This window comes from Stenella coeruleoalba, assembly GCF_951394435.1.
Source record: "Stenella coeruleoalba genome assembly, chromosome: 12".
Taxonomy (NCBI): Eukaryota; Metazoa; Chordata; class Mammalia; order Artiodactyla; family Delphinidae; genus Stenella; species Stenella coeruleoalba.
In genome coordinates, this window is record NC_137158.1 from 81,630,300 (window position 1) to 81,655,124 (window position 24,825).

The 24,825-nt window shown below is 51.0% G+C and overlaps 1 protein-coding gene across 2 annotated transcripts in view; it reads left to right on the forward strand.

The window, feature by feature from the left end:
• Positions 1-225: 225 nt before the first annotated feature.
• Positions 226-24,825, forward strand: part of TMEM181 (transmembrane protein 181) — a 48,116-nt gene continuing 23,516 nt past the window's right edge. Inside the window, exons 1-5 of one of the 2 annotated variants that reach the window (XM_079939893.1) lie at positions 226-372; positions 10,080-10,154; positions 10,630-10,733; positions 22,639-22,694; positions 24,435-24,525. In XM_079939893.1, the coding sequence (XP_079796019.1) occupies positions 365-372; positions 10,080-10,154; positions 10,630-10,733; positions 22,639-22,694; positions 24,435-24,525 (334 nt within the window). In that variant the 5' untranslated portion in view covers positions 226-364. The remainder of the gene's footprint in view (positions 373-10,079; positions 10,155-10,629; positions 10,734-22,638; positions 22,695-24,434; positions 24,526-24,825) is intronic. The other variant, XM_079939894.1, reaches the window with a different exon arrangement.

The following is a 24,825-nucleotide window of genomic DNA, read 5'->3' on the forward strand; positions in this document are numbered from 1 at the left end:
AGGTCCTTCATTCATTCTCTTGTGAACCCTAGTCTGACCACCCCCCCTCCCAGGGCGGCCTCGTGGCTCCCGGGGCGCAGGGGAGGTGGACGCGCCGCTGGGCCGCTGCCCGCGGCCTCAAAGCCCCGCCAGCCCGGCCGGCGCCCCCTCCCCCAGCCCCTCCCCCCCCAGCTCCTCCCCCCCCCCCCCCCCCCCGCCGCGCGAGCCGCTTCCGCGCACGTGACCGCGGCCGAGCGTCGGGCTCTGACGAGTTGCAGGGAGCCGGCTGCTCCCGGCCCGCCGTCGCTCCGGCTCTGGCTCCGGCTGCGGCTGCCGCGGCTGCTGTGCCCCGAGCCCGCCCGGCGCCGAGGGCCGGGGCCCCGCGATGGAACCGTGAGTGCAGGCCCGGGCGGCGCGTGAGGGGGTGCGGGGCAGGGTTCCCCCGGGCGCCCGGGCCCGGACTTGGGGCTCCCGCGTCCCGCTCCTGGGAGCCCTGCCGCGGGTCCCCCCGCCCACGTGGAGCTCGGGGCGCAGCCGGGGCTTCGTGGGGGTGACTCGGCTCAGGGGCCCCTCCACGGGCCTGCCGGCCCGGCCGGAGTTAGTAGCGGAGACAGGGTCAGGGATCCAGGGCGGGCCTTGGCCCGAGCGCATCTCAGGAAGGCCCTGCGAGGCCAGCACTGGCCCTGCTCGTTCCCGGAGAGCCGGGTGACCCCCGTCCTTCCCCAGCGCAGCTCCAAGGAGATGGCTGAGGAGTGGCTGGTCCCTCCCGGAGCCCCCGCCCGGCCTCCCCGCTGGGAAGGTGGTGATCCCGTGCCCCCGGCAGTGGCCCTGATCGTCACCTCTTGTGAAAAGCGCCCTGGGCGCCCTACTGCTTTTTGTGATGGAGCCCAGCGCCAGGTAGGGAGAGGCGCTCTCCATTGGCTTTTTGATGATTTTGCCGCGTTGGGAGCCTGCTGCAGCCTCTTTAGATCTCGGGGATACCGAGGTTTATGAGTTTTACAATATGCTGACTTCGGACCTATTATTTCTGTGAAGTTCAGGGGTTTTAATGAGGAAAAACCTGTCCAGGGCCCCATGGACGCCATCCCTAAAGCTTGCTTTTGATGCAACAGAGTCACCTGGGTGCCCCTCAGGGGACATGCGGAAAAGGAGGAGAGAGAATTAAAAAGAAGTTTAGCACTTGAGTTCCAAATGTGGAGAGAAGGGTTGCCCGGAGTCTCTGCAGCGTGGAGCAGGTTTGGCGGGCAGGTTCCCACAATTGAAGGCGGCCCTAAGGCGGGACTGTGTGAGTTTCTCTGTGCATTTGAGGTTTTAGAGGTTTGCAGTGGACCCCTGCTGATTTCTCTGACTGTGGACATACCAGACGCAAGATCTGAGCGTGTTGCCTGAATGCAAACACGTGTGGTGGAAGGAAAGGTTTTTCCTCCTGCTTCTGTAGAAGTTTCTGACGTGATCACTTTAACACAACATAGGAAAGCTGACTTGCACAAAATGTCAGTCCCAGATGGGTGTTTCAGAGGTCTGTCTTTTAATTAAACCCTAACGGAGATAGGCTAGCAGTACTGCCTCTCTCCAGCTCCGGGGGCGCCATTCCTTTGTGGTATATGTGAATAGCACCGCTGGGAATACTGCGTGAAATTGTGACCTTGTGGCAGAGTGACAACGTAGCATGTTTAGGAGGTCCTCGCATACCGAGTCTCCTTGGGCCCGCACTGCACGGCAGCCGGGGTGGCATGTGGTGGCGTGATCTCCCTAGGATGTGGAGAGGCAGAGAGTTTGAAGCCGTGTGGGTGGTAGCTGACTGCAGTCCGTGTCTCCTGCGGGAGCCCTGTGCTCTGTTACCTGACAGCCAAGTAGACCAGGCTGAGCCAGTAACTAATGGAGGAGCTGTAAAACCACAGTTTGAATGAAGGACTTGAGTGGAGCCTTCGAGTCGCTCCCCCCGCAGAGGGTAGGCCATGCAGATGCTCTCCTGTTGAGCAAGGGGCCAGGGGTGTGCTTCTCTGGAGGTCAGCCAGCGACCATCGTCCAGCACTCAGAACGGCATGGACCTGTAAGTCACAAAAAGTCTTTGGCAGCCAATAAACATCCTACCAAAAAAAAAAAAAAAAAAAAAGCCCGAAAATCTGAAGCGTGTGCGGGACTTCAGCGCCTGGTAGGGTCAAAGTGCTCTTGTTGGCAGATGTGACAAGGAGACCCGTGGCGACAAAGGTGAGAAGTGACAGGAGCGGGAAGAGAAGCCAGGAGAAGGAACGGGCTGGGGGAGATTGGAAGAGGATAGAGGGGCCTGCAGGAGCACGCCTAGGGGCCGGGGGATTCACGCAGGCCTGTTGCACTGACCTCCCTGTTCAGGTGCAGCCCAGCCTATTCTTTTCAAGAGGGCAGGAGAGATTGCCACCAAAACCAGTCAGAAAAAAAGAGTTCCCAGTTCTAAAAACTTTCTGCTTAAGTTTCCTGCAAACTCCATTCCTTTTCTGATGATGCCAGGGAAGCAAGAGCGCTGAGAGTTCCGGTGGGGGTGGGGGTGGGGGGAGGATGGGGTAGGGCGTGTCTCAATCAGTTGCTAAATGTGACTAACAGGAACACCTGTTTGAGCGGTTCTTGCGTGGGCCCTGCGTGGCCGAGATTTCTCAGGTTCATTTGTTTCTTTGCTCTTAACTAGCATTTCTCTGCAAACTTCAATCAGGTTGCCTCTTGTGTGTCTTGATTGGCATTTACAGCCAGGTTTTTGTTTTTTTTGTTTTTTTTTTTTTGCGGTACGCGGGCCTGTCACTGTTGTGGCCTCTCCCATTGCGGAGCGCAGGCTCCGGACGCGCAGGCTCAACGGCCATGGCTCACGGGCCCAGCCGCTCCGCGGAATGTGGGATCCTCCCAGACCGGGACACGAACGCGTGTCCCCTGCATCGGCAGGTGGACTCTCAACCACTGCGCCACCAGGGAAACCCTGGCATTTACAGCCAGTTTTTAAAGAGTGTGTTTTACATGTCTCCGTCATCCTGGGTGCATTTAAGTGCAGAAGTGTGTTATTTAGATTTCTTTTCTGCAGCCGCGAAGGGGTGGCACAAATGAGCACAGTGGAGTCCAGCTGTGGTTGCTGTGGCCCAGGCCTTCTGAGTGTCCTGGTGCTTGAGGAGACAGCAGAGCTGGGTCAGAATCCTGTTCCTGCAGCCATAGAGTTGTTTAGGATTGCGTCCCTTCGGGTAATTTATTTTCTGAGCCAGAAGGATCTCTGAAGCTAATGAAAGATGACATGGCGTTTACCGCGTACCAGGTTCTGCTGCAGCACTTCACGTACGTCGTTTCACGTAAGCCTCATAACCACCCTTCCCATGAAGAACTTTCTCTTATCCCAGTGTTACAGATGAGAAAACGGGGGTGCAGGGAAGTCAAGTGCGTTTCTCCAGGTCATGGCTAGTAAGTCACAGAGGATGGAAGCCCGGGAGTGGGCTCTAGGGCCCACAGTCTTGAGGTCGATATACTCCCCTGCCTCAGTAACAGCTGGCCCAGACTGAGTGTCAGCAAGGCTCCCTTGTCATAACTCGCTTCGTTGTCACAGCAGCCCTCGGTGGTGGGGTCCCTCAGTTTCCTGAATTTTACAGTTCAGGAACCAGAGGCCCCGGGAGGTGACGTTGTTCCCCCCAGATCACCCTGCTGGTCAGTGGTACAGGGGCCTTCCAGCCCAGGCAGTCGGCCTCCAGAGCCCAAGTTCTTAACCACCGGGCCACACTGCCCAGTATGTGGCCGGCTTCTTTGTTCTGTTTGCCGTGGGAAGGGTATTCGATGACCTGACCAACGCGCTCCTGGCTGTGAGTCACTGGGCTTGCAGCCTAGCAAGGATACACGTGAATTCTTGGTTCCTTGAGAAGCTTAGAACATGGTTCATTAAAATACTTTTTGAGGTCGTTGGGCCTTGAATGTTTGTATAATGGCTTTTTTGAACAACTAAAGATAATTTTTCTGTGATATATTCAAGTTGGTTGATTGAAATTTCAGAATTCCTATTCTGTTCTTTTCAGAGTTTCTCCCTCTCAAACCCTACTAAATGGTGGGTTATTTAAAAAGGAAAGTTTGGTGAGGGTGCCAAAGAGTGAGGGAGTGGTGGGCCTCCTTTCCACCCCTGACCCTGTGGATTCAAATCCCACCTCCGTCTCCTGCTGACCGGGACCTAAGTGGGTGTATACTTTCCCCAGCCTCTATTTTCCCATATATAAAATGGGCTGATGATACCTGCCTCACAGGGAAGCACCTGGCTGGGTACCAAGTAGGTGCGTAGGGAACACTGACCCCTCCTGCCCTTTCCTGCAGTTAGTTGGGTTCTGAACCAGAGGAGGGGACATTTTACGTAGTGGATCATCAGGGATATCGGTTGGATGAAAACTGAGATTAAAAAAAAAGGGGGGGGGCAGGGGAAAAGCACAACCATTACTATTAATAACTGACACAGCTGAGTTCTTCCTCTGTGCTTACTGCACTGTTCTAAGTGTTTCATTTTTCGTCTGTGCTCCCACTGGTCCTGTGGGTGTCATTCTGCCTGTCTCTGGTTTGCAGACGAGGATGCTGACATCCTGAGAAGTTACCTGGTTGCCCAGGGAAGTGGGGGAGCCAGGATTTGAACCCAGCCTGACGGGCACCAGGCCAGTGCTCTGGGCCCCGGGAGACAAATGATTTTTATACAGATTGTGAGAAAAATAAAATCCTAACTAAAACTTGAGAACAGACTGAGAGATCAAAAATCCCTTTCCACTGCCCAGACTCTAATTTTTTAATTCTAAAGTGGGAAATCTGGGTATGAGGTGAGCAAACAGCAAAGTTTGTAATCCCGAAGCAGTTTCAGTCTTACCTGCCTGCTGCACCGTGACTTGAGGGGCTGAGACGGAATATGTAGTTCTGTGGTGTCATAAAGATGCGTCAAACTTGGACAAGATCCATGATGGCATTTTTCTGGGAAAGAAGTCTTCAGATTGAATATCTATCAGTGCTTGCTTTGGTTTTCAAAAACAAAAAAACAAAAAAACACACAACGTGATTCTGAGACCCCTGCAGCTCCCGGTGCTGTTTTCTCCTGCCTGGCCACATGCTGGTTGGCCCCAGGGGCTCCGTCAAAGGCAGAGGTTGTGGTGCTGGCTTCCTCCCATCCTGCTCTCCGCATGGCTTAGAGACGCACCTCGAGGCATTTTCTTGCCCTCTCTGCTCACCCGAGTTCTGTCCATTTCATGGTCATTCTGCTCCAGGCCCATAAAGAGGCTCATCGAGTGCTTGCCTCCCCTACAGTTTCTTTCTAGTGCTGCTTTATTAACTCCTCTGAGACCTGCGTGGGAGGGAGAAGTGCTTAGTGGGAAAAGGAATGTTGGCTGTGGCCTGTCGGGAGCGCTTGATGGCCCTGATGGGGACACAGGCTTTCCCGCTGGCCGGTGAAGGAAAGGGCGTCTGAACAAGGGTGTGACCTCAGCGGGAGGTCAGGGGTCTGGTTTTCAATGCGTCACACTTGAGATGCCTACCAGGTATCCAAGTGGAGCTGTCAAGTAGGCTTTTCATGGAAGTCCAGAGTCCAGCTGGGCTGAGATACGAATGTGGAATTGCTCGCATGTGCATTGTCTCTAAAGCCTGAAACAGGATGAGGTCACCTGGGGAGTGAGAGTAGAGAAGAGAGGCCTAGAGCAGCATCGTGCCAAGGAGCCCCAGTAAGGTGAAGATGGTGCTCGCCTGTGGAGAGCCCTGCAGAGTAAGTTCTCCAGCCGTTCTCTCATGGGAATTGATGTCTCCAGAGATTCGCCTCCTTTGGAAGCGTCTCTTGGAAGTGGCCATGAATATGCATCATGGAGGGAAGGCAGGGCTTACAGTGATTTGGATTAAAGCTGCAATTTTGGGCGTTGGCTTTCCAAGAAATGTATTTTTAGTTTCTCTAGGAAATATGTCTGTGATATTGTAAATTACCCATGAAAATTGAGATTAATTTAGCAGGAACCTAAAGAGTACAAGCTGGTGCCAAGGCGACAATCTGTTCCATTGCATTTGAAAGGTCTTCCAAGGGCATGGGGGCTCCAAAGAGACCAGAATTTTTGAGTGTGTTTTAGATGCCTGAGTGTGGAAAGATCCATGGACCTGGAGAGGAAGACTGATGTATGGGACCCATCAGGAGAAGAAAAAGAGAGACACTGATCGTGAGCTGGCAGGGTTTTGTAGGAAGTCTTCCTGCCGTGGTTATCTAGGTAGAAGACTGCATCGGCAGCGGTGCTTGACCTGGCCAGGTTGCATGGGGAAATGGGGAGCCCTTTCCCTGCTCCCTGGCATCTCACCACCAATTTGAGGGAACTACATGAACACCTTGGAGAAAACTAATAAAAGTTGAGTCGAATAGCTGTTTTCTGAACGCGCACCACGTGTCTGTCTGGTGTCCGTGTGGGTAGATTGATGCTGTATTTTCAAGCACTCAGCTATGTAGTGCAGGCCACACATGTTGTAGTGGTTTAAAGGCCTGGGCAGCCATGAGAGGTGGAGAAGCGAGGGAAAGCTTCATGGAGAAGGTGGGACACACAGGTGAGCCATGAATGCTGCGTCTGATTTGGATAGTTTGGTAGGGAGAAGAGAGAGCGTTTCAGATCAGGAGAGCAGTACCTGAATGGGCTAGTCTGGACTCAGGCTTGACCACGGTGGGAAGCTTTATAGAATTTAAGCGCGAAGCCCTGGAGTCTGACGCCTGTGTTTGAATGCAGCCTCTGCTTTGAGATCTAGGGCAGGTCACCTACCTTGCTGAGCCTCAGCTTTCTCATCTGTGAGATGGGGCTGTTAGTAGTCCCTACCTGAGAAGGCAGCTGTGCTGACTAAGGAGGTAGTGATTCTCGCAGGGTACATGCAGGACGGTGGGAACTTAGGGGCGGATTTGGGGGCCTCGAAGGCCATAGGAAGGCGTTTAAACTCAGTCGAGTTGCTCTCTGTGTCGGAGTAGCATGTTAACAGTGCCATAATACCCGCACAGGAAGGCGCACCTGGAAGGCTGCTGCAGGGGCTGAGTGGGAGGTGATGAGGGCCTGGACTGCGGGACTGGTGTGCTGGGGGTGCAGAGAAGAGAGGCATCACCTCTTCCGGGCTGGCTGTGTGGGATGAATGAGAGGCGGACGTCGGAGGTGACTCCAGGGTTTCTGGAGGTGGGGATGGAGAAAGCGGAGAGGCCAGAAATGGGCAGTGGAAGCAGGTTTTTCGTTTATGTTATTTTGTTTTTTAATGGGTTCAGTCTTAAACCTATTGACCGTGACGGGATGTAGGACTCCTAAGGGAAAGTGTCTTGGGAGCCACGAGTTTTGAGTGGGGTCGGGGCAGGCAGGACGCTGGGGATGGTCCTGGAGGCGGAAGGACCGTTAACGAGGAAGCAGGAGGTCCACGGGTGTTGGAGGGTCCGCGTGGGGTCCTGACTCTGGGCTGGAGAGTTGCCAGAAGCGGGTGGGCGACTGTAGACGAGGAGATGAGGGTGGCTTGGAGCCCGGCCGCGTCTGTTTTCCGCGTCAAAGTCTGACCTCTGAGCAGAGGCGCTCCTCCTCCGGCTGGCGGCCGATCACAGGGCGTGAGGGCTGTCTGCTCACGGGGACACGCCCGGCTGTGGGCTGCTTCACGTTGGCTGGGCTGTTCAGCAGGCGGCGGGGCTGGGCAGCAGGCAGAGGAGCCGCCGGGTGCGGCGTCGGGGCAGGAAGCCAGGAGGCAGGCGGCGAGCGTGAGGGGCCGGGCGAAGCCCGCGGGGGCGGCCCGGGCTGCTCTCCGTGACTCTTCGCCGCCGCGGCTTCTGCCGCCGTCACGACGGCGCCCGGGAGTTCTGTGGACTGTGCTCAGCCGTGTGGGCCTGTGGTTTGTCGGGAATCACGTGCGGTCCCCGAGGTGCCGGGAGCCTCTGGGTTCTCGGCGAACTGCTTCGGAGCTTCCAGTGACGCGTCGTGAGTAGGCCGGTGGAGACGGAGGCGTCGCCAGCTGGGTCCTGCAGTCTGGGCGCGGGCCCGCGGCCCGGGACACCGCGGCTGCAGCGTCCCCCCGACGTGAGGCTGCCTGAGGCAGTGTCCTGCCGCTCGGGAGACGGGGACGGAGGGAAACAAGGCCCGTGCCCACCCTGTCCCCAGCGAGCCCTGGTCAGCGGGGCTGCTTGTGCCGTGACATCTGCTCACGCGCGGGCTTGTTTTGCTGCCTCCGTGTCTTTTTTTTGTCCAGCTGGGTGAGGCTTGATTGCCGAAGCAGGGACGTATCTAATAAATAGGATTGAAGTGGAAGTTTTAAGGAAGGGGAAACGACAGACCTTTATTGAGTTCCCGAGGAGAAAACTGGAAAAATACCCAGCGTGGTCCGTGTGCTGCGGGCGTTTGACCTTGTGCCGTCGTCTTTCTGAACCCTCTTTCTTCAGCGCTCCTCCTCACCTGCTGAGTAGCTGGGCTTTTATAGTAAATCATTGATAATGCGTTTTGTTGATAATGTTTTAAAAATCAAATTTTAGATATAACTTTTCTTATTCTGTTTTCCTCTGCTTCCAAACCCTCCGTTCTGTGCTTTCACCTCTGCTGGGGAGCCCTTGGTGCCCCTCAGAGCCCCAGGGTCACCCCGAGAGCAGCCCGGGGGAGGGGGGGCCATGAATGACTTTGTGTAATTTTTTTAAACAACTTTCGATTTACAGAAAAGTGGCCAAGACTGTACCGAGTGTTTCTGCACACCCTTCACGGGGCTTCCCCTCGTGTCGGTGTCCAGAACCCGTGGCACGTTTGTCAGCGCTCAGGTCGGCATCGGGGCAGTGCTGTTCACACCTGACCGTGTTTGCACGTCCCCAGCATCCAGTCCGTTTAGCTTCACGCGCCGTTGCTCCACGTAGAGATGCGCAGCTACGAGGAAGTCTTCCCTCTTCAGGGTGTGCTGAGGCCTCTCATGGGAGGGGGACGAGGGGACAGGGAAGCGACACAGGAGCCCTTCCTCGTGCCAGCCCTGCACTCCACCCGGCTTCCACAGAGGCCCTCGTGGGGTGCGGGGCGGGGTCCGCTCGCTTCCGTCCTGCTTCCCAGAGCCTCCTTCCCGCAGCGCCGGGACCGCCAAGGGCAGAGCTGTGGCATCTTGGGCAAGAGTCCTGCTGTCTCTAGACCTCGGGCTCCCCGTGTGCAAATCCAAGGAGCCGGACTTCTTCCCTGACGTGATTTCTGGCTCTAATGGCGTAAGGCTTTCGGGCCTTTTAGGATCTTTAGGGTCCAAAATCTGAGTTGGGATTAGGCCACTTAATTCACGAGCTCTCGCTCCCCACGCACAGCGGGATCATTGGTGGTCCAACCTTCAGACCTGAGTCCCAGAGGGAAAAACACTGGTTCCTTTATTTCTTCACTGGTCCCGTCACCCAGTGAAGCATGGGCATGCCCATCTGAAAGTTCACTCACCTGGGCCTGGCAGGAGAGCGCTGACTCAGTGTCAGCAAAGCCACGTCAGGGAGACTTAGGGCCACCTTTGCCCTGGGATGCCGCCCAGCTTGTTTCCAGCTCGGGACGGCTGCCTTGGCCGTGTAAGGGAGAGGGTGCGCATGTGCACACGGCCGTGAACTTGATACCGCAAGAGCAAACAGCCTTCCCTCCCTTTCCGGTTCAGAGCCCGATTCTCCCCCTCCCGGTGGGGGACAGTTGTCACCTTCCTGAGAGGCAGGCATGAGAAATTCCTCCTGCCCGCTCAGCTCCCCAGACCAGGAAGTGCTGGGCACGGAAGAGGACGTCGGGAGCAAAGCAAGACAGAACACCCCCCTGGCTCTCATCTTTCGGGGCTCTGGGCCTCCCCAGCGGGCTACAGGGTGGGGGGCTGGCCTCCCCTTTGTCTCGGGGGAATCGGAGCTGGGCCTGCACCTGCGTTCCAGCCTGTCTGGGGCTGCCTGTAGGGGCGGCGCTGAGGACCTGCCACTCTCCAGCGTTTATGTCTGTCCTTCCCAGACTTCCCTTTTGTTTCCTGGCTCCTGGTGTAGGGAGTTCTAAAAGAGAAGTGAGACCTACCCCACCACCATTGTCTTCTGACCAAAGAAAGAAGTAGGGGTGAACAGGAGGGAGCCGATGCTCGGGTGTTAGGACGCGTCCTCTGAATCGCTTTCATATCCGTGTCACTCGCAGAGAACCGCAGCAGCGTGCTGAGTTGCATCAAAAGCAGACCCCAAGTGAAGGCCAGGCTGAGCCTCACCACGATGGGTGAGGCCAGTGAGGGGGGGAGCCCTGGACAGGAAACACAAAGCTGGGGGCTGGCGGGAAGACCGGCTAGGACATACGATTCCGGGGCACCTGGAACCCCCAGTCTGGGCTTGACTGTGGCATCTGCGTGTGAGGAGTTAGGGTCCTCCCTGCGCCTGGACTCTGCTCTAGCTGCTGAAAACGGGGGTGTGGAGCGGTTCAGCCCTGCTCTGTGGCCTGGCGAACGTGCCCCGAGTGGGCTTTGAAGCGCCTTCTCCTGCCACAAGGGTGGGGTTTGCCTGGCCCCCTGAGGCACGGGGTGCCAGGCCCAGAACATACCGGAATGGCCCCCACCCCAGCAGTGGTCACTAAGGCTATTTAGGTGGTTTTGTCAGCCGAGTCACCTGGATTGAGTATAGGTCCTCCTCTTAGGCGAGGGCTCGCAGGCTGGGGAGGCCCTCGCCCTGCCGCCCCTCACCCCGGCTTCTCCCCGCAGGCTGGCGCCCATGCGGCTGTACACGCTCTCCAAGCGCCACTTCGTCCTCGTGTTCGTCGTCTTCTTCGTCTGTTTCGGCCTGACCGTCTTCGTCGGGATCAGAGGTGAGCAGCAGTTTTCCATTTGTTTCTTTAATTGAAGTGAAATTGATGTACAATATTGTGTTAGTTTCCGCTGTACAGCAAAGTGATTCAGTTATACATATTATATATTCTTTTTCATATTCTTCTCCATTATGGTTTATTACAGGATACTGAATATAGTTCCCTGTGCTGTACAGTAGGACTTTGTTGTTTATCCATTTTATATGTAATAGTTTGCATCTGCTAATCCCAAACTCCCAATCCAACCCTCTCACGCCTCCTCTCCACCTTGGCAACCACAAGTCTGTTCTCTATGTCTGCGACCATTTCTGTTAAGTAAGTTCATTTGTTATATGTTAGATTCCACATATAAGTGATAGCATATGGTCGTTGTCTTTCTCTTTCTGGCTTCATTTAGTATGATAAGCTCTAGGTCCATCCACGTAGCTGCAAATGGCATTATTTCATTCTTTTTATGGCTGAGTAGTATTCCACTGTATGTATGTTCCACATCTTCTTTATCCATTCATCTGTCATTGGACATTTAGGTTGTTTCCATGTCCTGGCTATTGTAAATAGTGCTGCTATGAACATAGGGGTACATATATCTTTTTGAATTATAGTGTTGTCCAGACATAAGCATAGGAGTGGGATTGCTGGATCATAGGACAACTCTATTTTTAGTTTTTGAGAAACCTCAGTACTGTTCTCCATAGTGGCTGCACCAATTTACATTCCCACCAACAGTGTAGGTTCCCTTTTCTCCACACCCTCTCCAGCATTTGTTATTTGTAGATTTTTAAAATGATGGCCATTCTGACTGGTGTGAAGTGGTACATCACTGTAGTTTTTTTGTTTGTTTGTTTTTTACAAATTTATTTATTTATTTCTGGGTGTGTTGGGTCTTCGTTTCTGTGCGAGGGCTTTCTCTAGTTGTGGCAAGCAGGGGCCACTCTTCATCGCGGTGCGTGGGCCTCTCACTGTCGCGGCCTCTCTTGTTGCGGAGCACAGGCTCCAGACGCACAGGCTCAGTAGCTGTGGCTCACAGGCCTAGTTGCTCCATGGTATGTGGAATCTTCCCAGACCAGGGCTCGAACCCCTGTCCCCTGCATTGGCAGGCAGATTCTCAACCACTGCGCCACCAGGGAAGCCCCACATCACTGTAGTTTTGATGTTCATTTCTCTAATAATTAGCAATGTTGAGCATCTTTTCATGTGCCTATTGGCCATCTCTATGTCTTCTTTGGAGAAATGTCTATTTAAGTCTTATGCCCATTTATTGATTGGGTTTTTTTGTTGTTGTTATTGAGTTGTATGAACTGTTTGTATATTTTGGAAATTAAGACCTTGTCAGTCACATCATTTGCAAATATTTTCTCCTAGTTCATAGGTTGTCTTTTCATTTTGTTTATGGTTTCCTTTGCTGTGCAAAAGCTTATAAGTTTAATTAGGTCTCATTTGTTTATATTTGGTTTTATTTCTATTGCCTTGGGAGACTGACCTAAGAAAACATTGCTACGATTTATGTCAGAGAATGTTTTGCCTATATTCTCTCCTAGGAGTTTTATGGTGTCATGTCTTATATTTAAGTCTTTAAGGCATTTTGAGTTTATTTTTGTGTATGGTTTGAGGGTGTGTTCTAACTTTATTGATTTACATGCAGCTGTCCAACTTTCCCAGCACCACTTGCTTGCTGAATAGTCTGTCTTTTCTCCATTGTATGTACTTGCCTCCCTTGTCAAAGATTAATTGACCATAGGTGTATGGGTTTATTTGGGGGCTCTTTATTCTGTCCCAGTGATCCATATGTCTGTTTTTGTGCCAATACCATGTTATTTTGATTACTGTAGCTTTATAGTATTGTCTGACGTCTGGGAGGGTTATGCCACCAGATTTCTTCTTTTTCCTCAGGATTGCTTTGGCAATTCTGGGTCTTTTATGGTTCCATGTAAATTTTAGGATTATTTGTCCTAGTTCTGTGAAAAATGTTATGGGTAGTTTGATAGGGATAGCATTAAATCAGTAGATTGCTTTGAGTAGTATGGCCATGTTAACAATATTAATTCTCCTAATCCAAGAACATGGGATATTTTTCCATTTCTTTAAATCATCTTCAGTTTCCTTTATCAGTGTTTATAGCTCTCAGGGTACAAGTCTTTTACCTCCTTGGTCAGGTTTATTCCTGAGTATTTTTTAATTAATTAATTAATTAATTTTTATTTTATTTTTGGCTGCATCGGGTCTTCGTTGCTGCACGTGGGCTTTCTCTAGTTGTGACGAGCAGGGGCCACTCTTCGTTATGGTGTGCGGGTTTCTCATTGGGATGGCTTCTCTTGTTGCGGAGCACGGGCTCTAGGTGTGCGGACTTCAGTAGTTGTGGCACGTGGGCTCAGTAGTTGTGGCTCGAGGGCTCTAGAGTGCTGGCTCTGTAGTTGAGGCACATGGGCTTAGTTGCTCCACGGCATGTCGGATCTTCCTGGAGCAGGGATCGAACCCGTGTCCCCTGTATTGGCAGGCAGATTCTTAACCACTGCGCCACCAGGGAAATCCTGTATTTTATTTTTTTTGATGTGATTTTAAGAGGGATTTTTTTTTTTACTTTCCCTTTCTGATATTTTTATTGTTAATGTAAATAAATGCAACCAATTTCTGTATGTTAATCTTGTATCCTGCTACCTTGCTGAATTCATTTATCAGTTCTAGTAGTTTTTGCATGGATTCTTTGGGGTTTTCTATAAATAGCATTATGTTATCTGCATATAATGACAGTTTTACCTCTTCCCTTCCAATTTGGATACGCTTTATTTCTTTTTCTTGTCCAGTTGCTGTGGCTAGGACTTCCAGTACTCTGTTGAATAGAGGTGGTGAGAGTGGGCATCCTTGTCTTGCTCCAGATTTTAGTGGGAAGGCTTCCAGCTGTTCACTGTTGAGTATTATGTTGGCTGTGGGTTTGTCATAAATAACTTTTATTATGTTGAGTTAGGTTCCCTCTTTACCCACTTTGATAAGAGTTTTTGTCATGAATGGATGTTGAATTTTATCAAATGCTTTTTCTGCATCTGTTGAGATGATCATGTGGTTTTTGTCTTTTGTTGCTGTGGAGTATCACATTGATTGATTTGTGTATGTTGAACCGTCCTTGTTACCCTGGGATGAATCTCACTTGGTCATGGTGTATGATCTTTTTTATATGTTGTTGGATTTGGTTTGCTAATATTTTGTTGAGAATTTTTGCATCTATATTCATCAAAGATATTGGCCTGTAATTTTCGTTTTTGGTGGTGTCCTTGTCCGGTTTTGGTATCAGGGTGGTGGTGTCTTCATAGAATGACTTTGGGAGTGTTCCCTGAGGTGAGGAACAGTTTTTGACCATCTTGTCATTTATGGTTACCTTGGTGCAGTGCCATTCAGCCCGGCCCAGCTGTACCCACTTGCTCTCATCCCCTGATGGCCCCATCATGGAGGGTGGCGCACGGAGGGGTGACCCTGGTCATGCGCTGCACAGCAGCCAGGGCCTGCACTCAGCTTGGCGGCGCCAGGCGGCCTTGACCACGTACCTTGTGTTGGCAGAGTCTGTTGGGTTCCAGGACCTGCCTGGGTGCTGGGGAATCCAGAACGTGCTGGCTGATTGGGGAGCCGGGCCGTATAAATGGTTCCAGTGCAGCAGATTCTGGGGAGGGAGTGAGATAGTGGTGAGCAGGGGTGGGGAAGGCCCCTGAGGAGCCGAGAGGCTGCTGTGGCGACACCTGGAGCAGGAGGGAGCCTGCAGGTGCTGTGTGAGGGGAAGAGCCACCCATCACCATCTGAGCTTCGAAAATGCCTCTGCAATCATCCAGGCCAGCCCCCTTTCACAGAGATGGGAAACGGAGAACCTAAGTCAGAAACCCAGGTCTCTTCAGTCCAGGGGTGGGAGACCAGGAGCCTGCTGAGGCTGTTCCTCCCGTCCTCCTAAATACCTTTTTCAGTGAGGGTAGTTTATTTAACTACAGCACTTAACATTAAAGTGTGAATGACAGTTGGGCTTAACCTGTCCCAGAGGCAGTTGTGCCTCCAAAGGCTAGTTTCTTGACCTGAACTGAAGCTTAGGTAGTGAATGGGCTGAGGAAGCTGGGGGAAAGGGTGGTTATTTAGGTGCCATTTGCGTCCTGCTGATGAAGATGAGGATGGTGACAACAGCAGTTGTGTCCAGCCTCTTCTTTTTCTCCCTGTGAATTCACCAAGGAATCCCAGTTACGTGAGTCACCTCTGTTATCTTACTTGATTTTCACAACTGTCCTTCAAGATTGGTAGGGGAGGCGTTAGTATTCTCCTGGGTCTCCAGTCTCACAGCACTTCAGCCCACTCTTGTTTCCTTAAGTACCAACATCATGATTACATGAAACCTTCTCCACTCTTGCAGAAATGAACAGTGTTGCACCAAGGCTGAGATGAAAAAGACCATGTTAGGATTTCCATATCCGTTTCCTTCTGTAGAGCTCTAGCGTTAGCAGGTTCTCCAGAGAAACAGACCAATATGTATATATGGAACAGAACCATATCTGTTTATATAGATTCAGGTGTATAGTTTTATTGTAAGGAATTGGCTCATGTGATTATGGACGCTGAGAAGTCCCCAGATGTGCATTAAGCAAGCTGGAGACCCAGGATTGCCAGTGGTGTAAGTTCCAGTCTGAGCCCAAGTCCATCCAAACGCAGAAGACTGATGTCCCAGCTTGAAGACAGTCAGGGAAGGAGAGCAAATTCTTCCTCGCTCACTCAGCCTTTTTGCTGTATTCAGGCCTTCAGTGAATTGGCTGAGGCCTACCCACACGGGGGAGGGAAGCCTGCTTTACTCAGCTACCCATTCAAATGTTCATCTCATCCAGAAACCCTCAGTGCACAATTAGAATAATGTTTAACCAGATATCTGGGCACACCATGGCGTGTAAACCTCACAGATCCACCCCCTGTCAACTTGGCATCCATGCACATCTCCTTAAACCATACCTGATCTCCAAATAAAGACAATAACAAGGTCATTGTTCCTTCTGACATGATAACAACTACCCTGGATATAACCCCAAACTCGCTACCCCTTCCGCAGGAGAGCAGGTAGGGTCCTTGAGCAATGCTTACTCTTCTTCGTATCCTGTGACTTAAATACTGTGATATAAAGTCAATAATACAGCTTCTGTTACTTGATAAGGGAATAAGAGAGGGAAGAAAACAAAGGTGTTTTCTTAGTATATATATTTATGCACACAAACATACTCATGACAAAGTAAGGAGGAAATATTCGTGACAGTTAAAGTCCTTGTGTCTGCAACTAGTCAGGTGGTCATAGCTGCTATTTCTAACTACCTTATTCCATGACCTGTTCCACATTTCATTTGCCTTCAGCAAGCACCTCAGTGGGTCGTGGTTCTTTACCTGGTGGGATGACCCAACCCTTCACTCCTGAAGAGTCTGGGCCATTAGTATTCCTGCCTGAATTAGGTTGTTGTAGTTCTCCATTGACCTTAATCCCAGGGCCTGGTAATACTGAGAGATGCCCTAGGCGATCTCCTTAGATGTACTCCTCCCTGCCTCCAGTGTGGAGTAGGGGTGCACTTCCCCCGTGGTGGTCAGGGTCAGTCACCCCGGCCCGTGCAGGAACTCCCTGCTTTGCCCGTCGATTCCGAGGCATGAGGAGCCCACGGTAGCCGGGTGGCAGTGTTAATTCCAGTTCAGTGTCTCCAGGTGGAAGCATTCCTCCCTGTGGAGCTAAGACCTCTAGGCCAGCAGAGCGTCGGGCTGTGGGAACAGCAAGCAAAAATTTTGCTAGTGGGTCCCCTGGGGTAACAGTAGTGCCACGCCCGTGTCCACCCCTTGCTTCCTGGACCTGTGCATACCGGCTACGGGAGAATTGGCTCCACGCAGCTGGACACCAAATCCCTACCCAGAGTGTCTGTTGAAGTCAGGGCAGGACACTGCCCCCTTCCACGATGGAAGTGGTCCGGTGTGATCCGCCTGCCGCCGGGTCGCTGGCTGATGGCCGCGGGGAAGGGTGTGATGTCGGGCTCAGTGCTGATCTCTGCTGCTGGCAGGTTGGGCACTCAGCGGTGGCCGTAGCCAGGTCGGCCTTGGTGAGTGACGTCCACATTGCCCAGCCCACGTGTCACCTCCATCCCTGCCGCCGCGGCCCCTTTGTTCACGAGCCCACTGGGCGATGACGGGTGGATACCGATCCACAGAATGGATCTTCTCTCCACGTGTTGATTAGGATCCTCTTCTGCTGAGGTCACCCTTTGCTGAGGTCACCCTTTGGTGAGGTCACCCTTCGGCGAGCATTCACATGGGACACAAACATCTTCACTTTTTTTGCCCATTCATAGAGGTCAGGCCACATACCTCTTCCCCAGATTTCTTTGTCACCAGTTTTCCAATCATGTTCCTTCGGAGTATCTGACCATCCAGCAAACCAGTGGCCACAGCCCAAGAACCGGTAAACAGTTGCACATCAGGCCATTTCTCCTTCCAAGCAGCGTGAGCAGCCAGGCGCGGTGCTCCAGGTTCTGCCCACTGCGGGGATTTCCGTCACCTTGTCCTTCAGGGGTGTCCAGGGAGGGGCTGTGGCTCTGCAGCTGTCCACTGGGGGGCGGTGTCCGCACATCGGGCGTCTTCTCTTCCCCACGCTCATCGCGGGGAGCTCCCCGTGGGGCCGTAGGTGCGGGCTGGGAGGAGAAGGCAGTGTCCCGGGAGTGGGGGCCGCGGCATTTGGCCACTTCCTCATGTGACTTGAGCCATCCAAGGGCCTGCTCGGGCAGATCACGTATGTACCGCGTCCATTCGATGGTGCAGTGCTGCTGTGCCCGCCCGGCTTTGTGGCTGATGGATCCGGTAACACCCAGGCCCTGATGGGCAGCTCAGGTCACATGGTGACTTGTTGGTCCGTGGTTAAGCTTTCAGTCTGTTTCAGGCCAAGAGCTGTTTCTCAAAAGGAGAGTGGTTGTCTGTGGAGGACGGCAGGGCTTCGCTCCATAACCCTAAGGGCGTGCACTGAGATTCATCGACCAGAGGCTCCAAACAGCGTCCCTTTCTGCCGTCGGTGCTTCAGGCGCCACTGGAGCTGCTGGATCACGTGACCCGAGCGGAGAACAGCTCCCATGGTGGCCTGGCCCGTGAGGAGCCTCCTCTTGTCTGGGCCCCACTCAAAACCGTCAGCTTTTCGGGTCACGAGGTAGATAGGCCAGAGTGTCACACCCAGATTAGGAGCACGTTGCCTCCGAAATCCGAAAGGGGCCCACTAGGCGTTGTATCTCCGTTTGGGTTGTAGGAGGGACCAGATACAGCAACTTATCTCTCACCTCAGAAGGGATCTCTCGACATGGCTCTCACCACTGGACCCCTAGCAATTTCACTGAGGTAGAAGGCACATGCATCTTAATTGGGTTTGTTTCCCACCCTCTGACGCCAAATGTTTTACCAGTAAGTGCAGAGTAGCTGCTACGTTTTGCTCAGTGGGTCCAGTCAGCATGAGCTCATCAGTGTAATGGGCCAGTGCGATGGCGTGTGGAAGGGAAAGATGATCGAGATCTCTGTGAGCTAAATTGTGACATGGGGCTGGAGAGTTGATACAGCTTGAGGTAGCGCAGCGAAGTAGTGCTGGCCTCGACAGCGGAAAGCAAACTGCTTCTCGTGGGCCTTACTGTGAGGGATGGAGAGAGAGGCGTTTGCCTGATCAGTAGCTGCATCTCAGGCACCAGAGGACGTGTGGATTTGCTCAAGCAGTGGAACCCCATCTGGCACAGCAGCCTCAATTGGAATCACCACCTGGTTAAGCTTCTGCACAGGCCAAATGGGTGAGTTGAATGGGGATTGGTGGACATCTTTCAAGCCCTTGATGGTAGCACTTATGTCTGCAATCCCTCCAGGAATGCGATCTTGTTTCGGTTTAGTATTTTCATAGGTAGAGGCAGTTCTAGTGCTTTTTCCACCATAATAGCCCTCACTCCACAAGTCAGGGAACCAATGTGGCAGTCTGACAGCTGCTGAGTATTTCAATTCAAATTATGCATCCTGGAACTGGGGAATTAACCATAGGACGGGTTTGCGCCCATGGTGACACATACCTGAGCTAAAACCCCACTGATCATCTGGGCTCCATAGGTCCCTACTACGGTAGACCACAGTGATATTTCGGATCTCCTGAAATTAGTGTCAGTTCAGAGCCAGTGTCCAGTAGTTCCGAAAACATCTGATCTTTTTCCCTTGATGCATTTGTCCTGGTAAAAGGCTATAGGTTTCCTTGGACGAATGATTAACAGTATAAATGCTCGGCAGTGTACTGGCGTTCTTTCTTAAGGGGACCCAACCTTCCCTTTGTTCAAGGACCTTTGGGTCTGTAAACTGGCTCAAATCTGGAAAGTACTGATGAGTTGTCATTCTCTGTTTTTATGATACAGGTTAGGCTGTTGTTCACTTGACCTAGAACTCTCCTGCTTACACAGATCAAGTGATGATTTGGTAGGCTTCCTGTGTCTTTCACTTCTAGGGACCCCATGAGCAGCTAGCTAACGCTGTAGGTCTGCAGGGACTGGGCTCTTCTGACCGCTGCTGTGCCCCTGCCGCCCATTACGTGAGCTCACCCGCCTCATCTTACACGGCCCCGTCACTGCTGGGATCCACTTATTCCCGCTGCATGCTGTTTTCCCAACTCAGGGACTGTGGTTGCCATGGTAAGGCCTGGCCTGCAGAGAAGGGCAGTCATGGAGCTCTTTAAGGATGCTTGGGTCTCCCCTCACAAATTTATTTCTCACAGCAGTGGTGAAAGGTATGTCTTCTGGAAGCTCCCAGTAGGTCTGAAATGACAGAGCCACCCTAGCAATCCAGCTCCCTAAGCCCCTGATTCCCCTCCTCTGCGTTAAACCTGGGCAGATGCAGCGTTTCTAATTCACTCACTGGGAACCACCTTTTGGTCCACGTGTTAGCCAACCACCCAGTCAGACTGTTAAGAGTCCTTTCTGACTACCTGAGCTACAACTTTCAGTGCAGAGTCTCTTTTTAGAGAACCCACATCCGTACGTTTGGCCTGAGACCACTTTTTGTTCCTTCCACCATTATCCCGTACGTGTTCCCTGGGCTTCTGTCTGTATAACTCAGAAGACTCAAGTAGTTCTTTTGGAGTGTAGCACATGTCCTCATGGGTCACGGGCCTCACCTCTGGGCCTGCTGGGATGTGAGTCTAGTTATAGGTCTGGAGATGAAGAGGGGTGGGGGGCGGGTCCTGGGAGGATTAGCATCGTCCTACACAGCAGCTGCCTCAGTGGAGGCCATTGGTGTTCCTTAGGCGAAGCGGGGCTAATCCCACACAAGGAGGTGGGAAGGCCACTTCCACCAGGAATGGGGAGAACTTCCCCTGGGGAAGGACTCATGAGAATTTAGTAGCTCAGTGTCCCCAGCTTCATCAGGATCTTCCTGCGCGTCCCCGGAACAGGATCCCTTCTCTCCCAGTCAGTGCAGTCACGTTAGCATCGGGACACCCTGCGAGGCTGGGAGTTCAGGGGTGTAGTTCAGCCAGTTGCTGGATGAGATTCCGGTTTGGTTTTCATCAGTCTCAGCTCTGTGGCCATAGGAAATAAGGGTCTCCTTCAGGGCACACATAGAAGCTTTCAGGTCATGGGTGTGGCACTTGAGGTGGGAATTCAAATCCCTGAGCTCATCCTTTTCTTTCACCACTTTGTCCAGTGACATTAGGAGCAACCAGCGAGCCTCATTGCATTTGTTAGTTTTCCAAGAATGTTCTAAAGTATAGTAAACAGAGTCCTTTACCTCCTTGCTTCTCATAGTAAGTGGTTGATCAGGAGTATCTAATGGAACTGTTTTGCATATGTTCATGAACTATCAGTGCTCTCTTTACTACTGAACATATAGTCATTAGCATCTTTAATCAGATCAGAGAACCAATTCCAGAAACCCCAGAACCAGTATAGAATACTCACCCTTAACATGCTGTTCCTCTAGAACCACTCTTGGTACCAAAATCTGTGTTAGTCTGGGTTCTCCAGAGAAACTGAACCGATAGGAGATACAGAGAGAGAGATGGGGGTGGGTGGATGAGAGAGAGAGATTTTATTACAAGGAAGTGTGTCACGTGATTATGGAGGCCGAGAAGCTGCACGGTTTGCAGTCGGCAAGCTGGAGACCCAGGAAAGCCGATGGTGTAAGTGTTCCTGCGTCTGAAGACAGGTGAAGACTCATGTACCAGCTTGAAGACCGAGAGCCCCGAGGAAGAGAGCAGATTCTCCCTTACTCAGCCTTTTGCTCTGTTCAAGCCTTCAGTGATTTGGATGAGGCCCACGCCACTGGGAGGGCAGTCTGCTTTACTTAGTCTCCTGATTCAAGAGGTAGTGTCACCTAGCAACACCCTCACAGACGCACCCAGAGTAATGTTTAGCCAGTTATCTGGGCACTGTGTGGCCCAGTCGAGTAGACACACAAGTCCTCTGCTCCTAGTTACTTTCTATAGTAAGGTTATTAGGATTTCAGAGTTCAGAGTGCCCAAGGGACCACTGGGTCAGTCACCTCGTTTTGCAGATGAGGAAATGAGGTCCAGGAAGCCTGTTAGCTGAGACTCGAGTCTAGACTTTCCTGACTCCCAGTTCTTAGTTCTTCCTGAGAAGCCAGGCTGCCTTACTTCCTGGAACTCCGATTGTGCACTCCGATTGTGAATCTGTTGGAAATAAGCCTTTCTGGGACTTCCCTGGTGGTGCAGTGGTTAAAATCCACCTGCCAATGCAGGGGACATGGGTTCGAGCCCCGTCCGGGAAGTTCCCACATGCCACAGAGCAACTAAGCCCGTGCGCCACAACTACTGAGCCTGTGCTCTAGAGCCTGTGAGCCACAACTACTGAGCCTGCGTGCCACAACTACTGAAGCCCATGTGCCTAGAGCCCGTGCTCCACAGCAAGAGAAGCCACCGCAATGAGAAGCCCGCACACCGCAGTGAGGAGTAGCCCCCTCTCGCCACAACTAGAGAAAGACCGCGCGCAGCAACGAAGACCCAACGCAGCCAAAAGTAAATAAATAAATTTATTTTTAAAAAAAAAAGAAAGAAGCCTCTCTGTGGGTGCACGCCTCCTTCCTACGCAGTGACATCTCTGCTCAGCCTGCAAGAATGTGCCCCAGAGACACGCTCCTGCACTGGTTGAGGTTTGTACTCAGGTGTCTCCTCCTCCAAGTGGAGGGTGCTTGGCAACAGGCTGGGCGTGGCCACGGAGGCAGCCGGAACACTGGCGTCAGAAGCTGCGAGGGTTTGCTTCGGGACAAACCCAGTCGTAAATGAAATCAGGTTCACAGTGTTTCCTTTGACTACTTCTTTTAAGGCCAAAGCTCTGAAATATTACAGTATAAGATTCTATGAAGCTTGTTTATGTTATTTTGGGAAAAGCCTTGGTATATTGTTAGTATATATACTTTTTTTTTAATATCCTCAACTTAATAATTTGGAAGATTGGATTAATTGGATGAATGGATAAATGTGTCTTAATTTTTTTAGGAGAAATCTTTATACAAAATATATATAGATAGCGTCTGTGTCGTTAATGCTTTCTTGGATCCACGCCCTCCAGAGAGCCTTCCCAGAGAGCAAGGGAGGGGGTCTGCCCACATAGAGCCCCATGGACATCGTGTGCGTTGCATGGGGTCATGTTGTGCTCACCTGTGTTGGGCGGTCAGCACATGCAGCAGAGTGGGTACTGTGTGCTTGTGTTTGTATGTTTTACACGTATATGTGTGTGTGTTTATGTATGTGCGTGTGTATATATATATATATACCTACCTTTAAAGATAGACCAGGGAAAAGACTGCCTCTGTATAATATATGAGTCTTTCTTGGCATTTGAAAAAAGTCAGCATTAATTATCAATATAGTTATAACCTGCTTTTTTCTTTCCCTGTTACCCTTTAGGACCCAAAGTGATCCAGACTTCTGCAGCTAATTTTTCACTAAATAATAGCAAAGAGGTAAGACTGGGTCTAAGGGTCACTAAGAAATGGTCCTGCTTAAAGGGTCGTTAAGGTCAAACCTGTCCCCCTTGCCCAGCAGCTTGCTTCTTGGGCAGCACACATTTCTCACTCTACCGCCAGCTGCTGGCCTCTGGGTCCTTGTTTGCTAAAATTACCTTTTCTGCTGTAATAGTTCCCTCAGTGCTGAGAAAGTTTGGTGATGTTACCTCTTAGGGAGGAGCAGTTCATTTCCAAAGGCTGGTTAAGTCCTCCTGATTCCTCCTGTGCGCAAGACTTACTAGAGTATAAATTCTAACGATGCTCACTTAGGTTTCTGCCTCTTTTTTTATTATATTTGCCTAAGTTAAGAAGTGGTCTTTTTGTCAGGTTTCTAACGGTAACAGTTTTTTTTCTAATGATCGGTAATTCTTGCATGAACTCAGTTTAAATGAAAAATCCTGTTTCTTTTCTTTTTTAAAAAATAAAATGTGCCTTGATTCTTCACCATCTTTAGAGAAAACCAGAGGTCCTTCCAATTGGAAAACTTTGGTTTTCTTTAATAAATGCTAACGTTTGTGAGAGCCCAAACAACTAAGCCTTTTCTTTTTCTGATATCGAAGTATCTTCATCTATAAACTGAAAGCAGTCGTCCCACATTCTCACTGCCTTGTAAGGTGTGCGGCTTAAATCTGATTATTTGACCCAATACCCCACCCCACCCAACCCCCGTCTTCGTTCTCCCAGCTCCCTGCTAAGTTTCCACCGCCAATTCTCAAAAAAGCAAAAGGAGAAAAATGTCCGAAAACTTACGTTTTGGGCCCTTGTTTGGCCTATCATCCCCCCCCTTTTTTTTTTGGCATTTCTTTATTTTCCTTAACTCTCAGATGGAGGATCTGTTTGAAGAGGTGCCACCATAGGGTTTCCTGACCATAGTTTGGTCTTTTCAAATTTCCGTTTCCGTCTCAGGAGGTAAGTCCTTTTTTGACACTGAAAATAGCAGCCGTCCCCCAGAACTGACTCACTTCCAAAAGGTGGTCCTCACTCCTGACAGGTTATAGATCATCCTCCAGTTGGTTGCATTGTCTTGGTGGCTTTGGGGCAAGTCTCCGGGCACAGGGAGTTTCACTGAGATCTGCCAGAAGCATTAAAACACAAAAACTACCCATTTACGTTCAAATGATGCTTGTCATTGGAGCTAGGATCGGGCTCCTCAGGCAGCTTCTTCTGTGTCCCTTGCTGTTAGGCACCGGTATTGTGTTTTTCAGCAGACACTGCAGAAACGTCACTGGCAATGTGGTCCCCCTCTAATTTTTCTCTCTAGGGCTGTTAAAGCTGAAAATGACAGATGTCAGTGACATGTCTGGCATATTGTTACTAAAAAAAAAAAGATTCTTGTGAATATGAAAATATTTGTTGGTGTCCTTTATTATCTTATTATATGTATCATCACATGCACTTTAATTTTTTTCTCCAAGATGGCCTTTTCTTGGTATTTAAGTAGGTATATTGTCCCAAGGCTAACTGCTTTAGAAGTTTTCATGAGAGACAAGTGAATTGCAGCAGAAAGTTAGTCCTTTATTTTTTTGAAAGGCAGAATTTTACTTATATTGACTAAAGGAAAACTACATGTTTCTGTTTCAGAGCTAACACTCCAACCTTTTGTGTAAATGTAGATTTTGTATGTTAAGGTGAGACATTGGGTAGACTCAACTGAAGAGATCACATGGATTTTTTAACTTCTTTTTCTTTTCGCCTCAGCTAAAGCCAGTTCAGATACCTTCAAACCCGCTGTCTACGTATAATCAGCAACTGTGGCTGACATGTGTTGTCGAGCTGGAGCATTCAAAAGGTATGAAGCCTGACATTTTAGAATGACCTTTATTTGTACAGAGCACCATATCTGAAAGGTTTAAAGAGCTTTAAAATCTTTCAACAAGTGCTCAAAGATGGGTTATAACGTGGTGATTATTCTTTTAATACCAGCAAGTTGGGAGCCCCTTAAATGTCCTTCAACGAAAGTCATGTTGCAGCGCTCGAGGAGTACCCGTCATGGCTCAGGGAGCTCCCGTCGGCCCTCAGGGATACTGGACATCCTTCGGGATACCGGTCATCCTTCGGGATACCCGTGAAGCCTAGCTCCGTGGCTGCA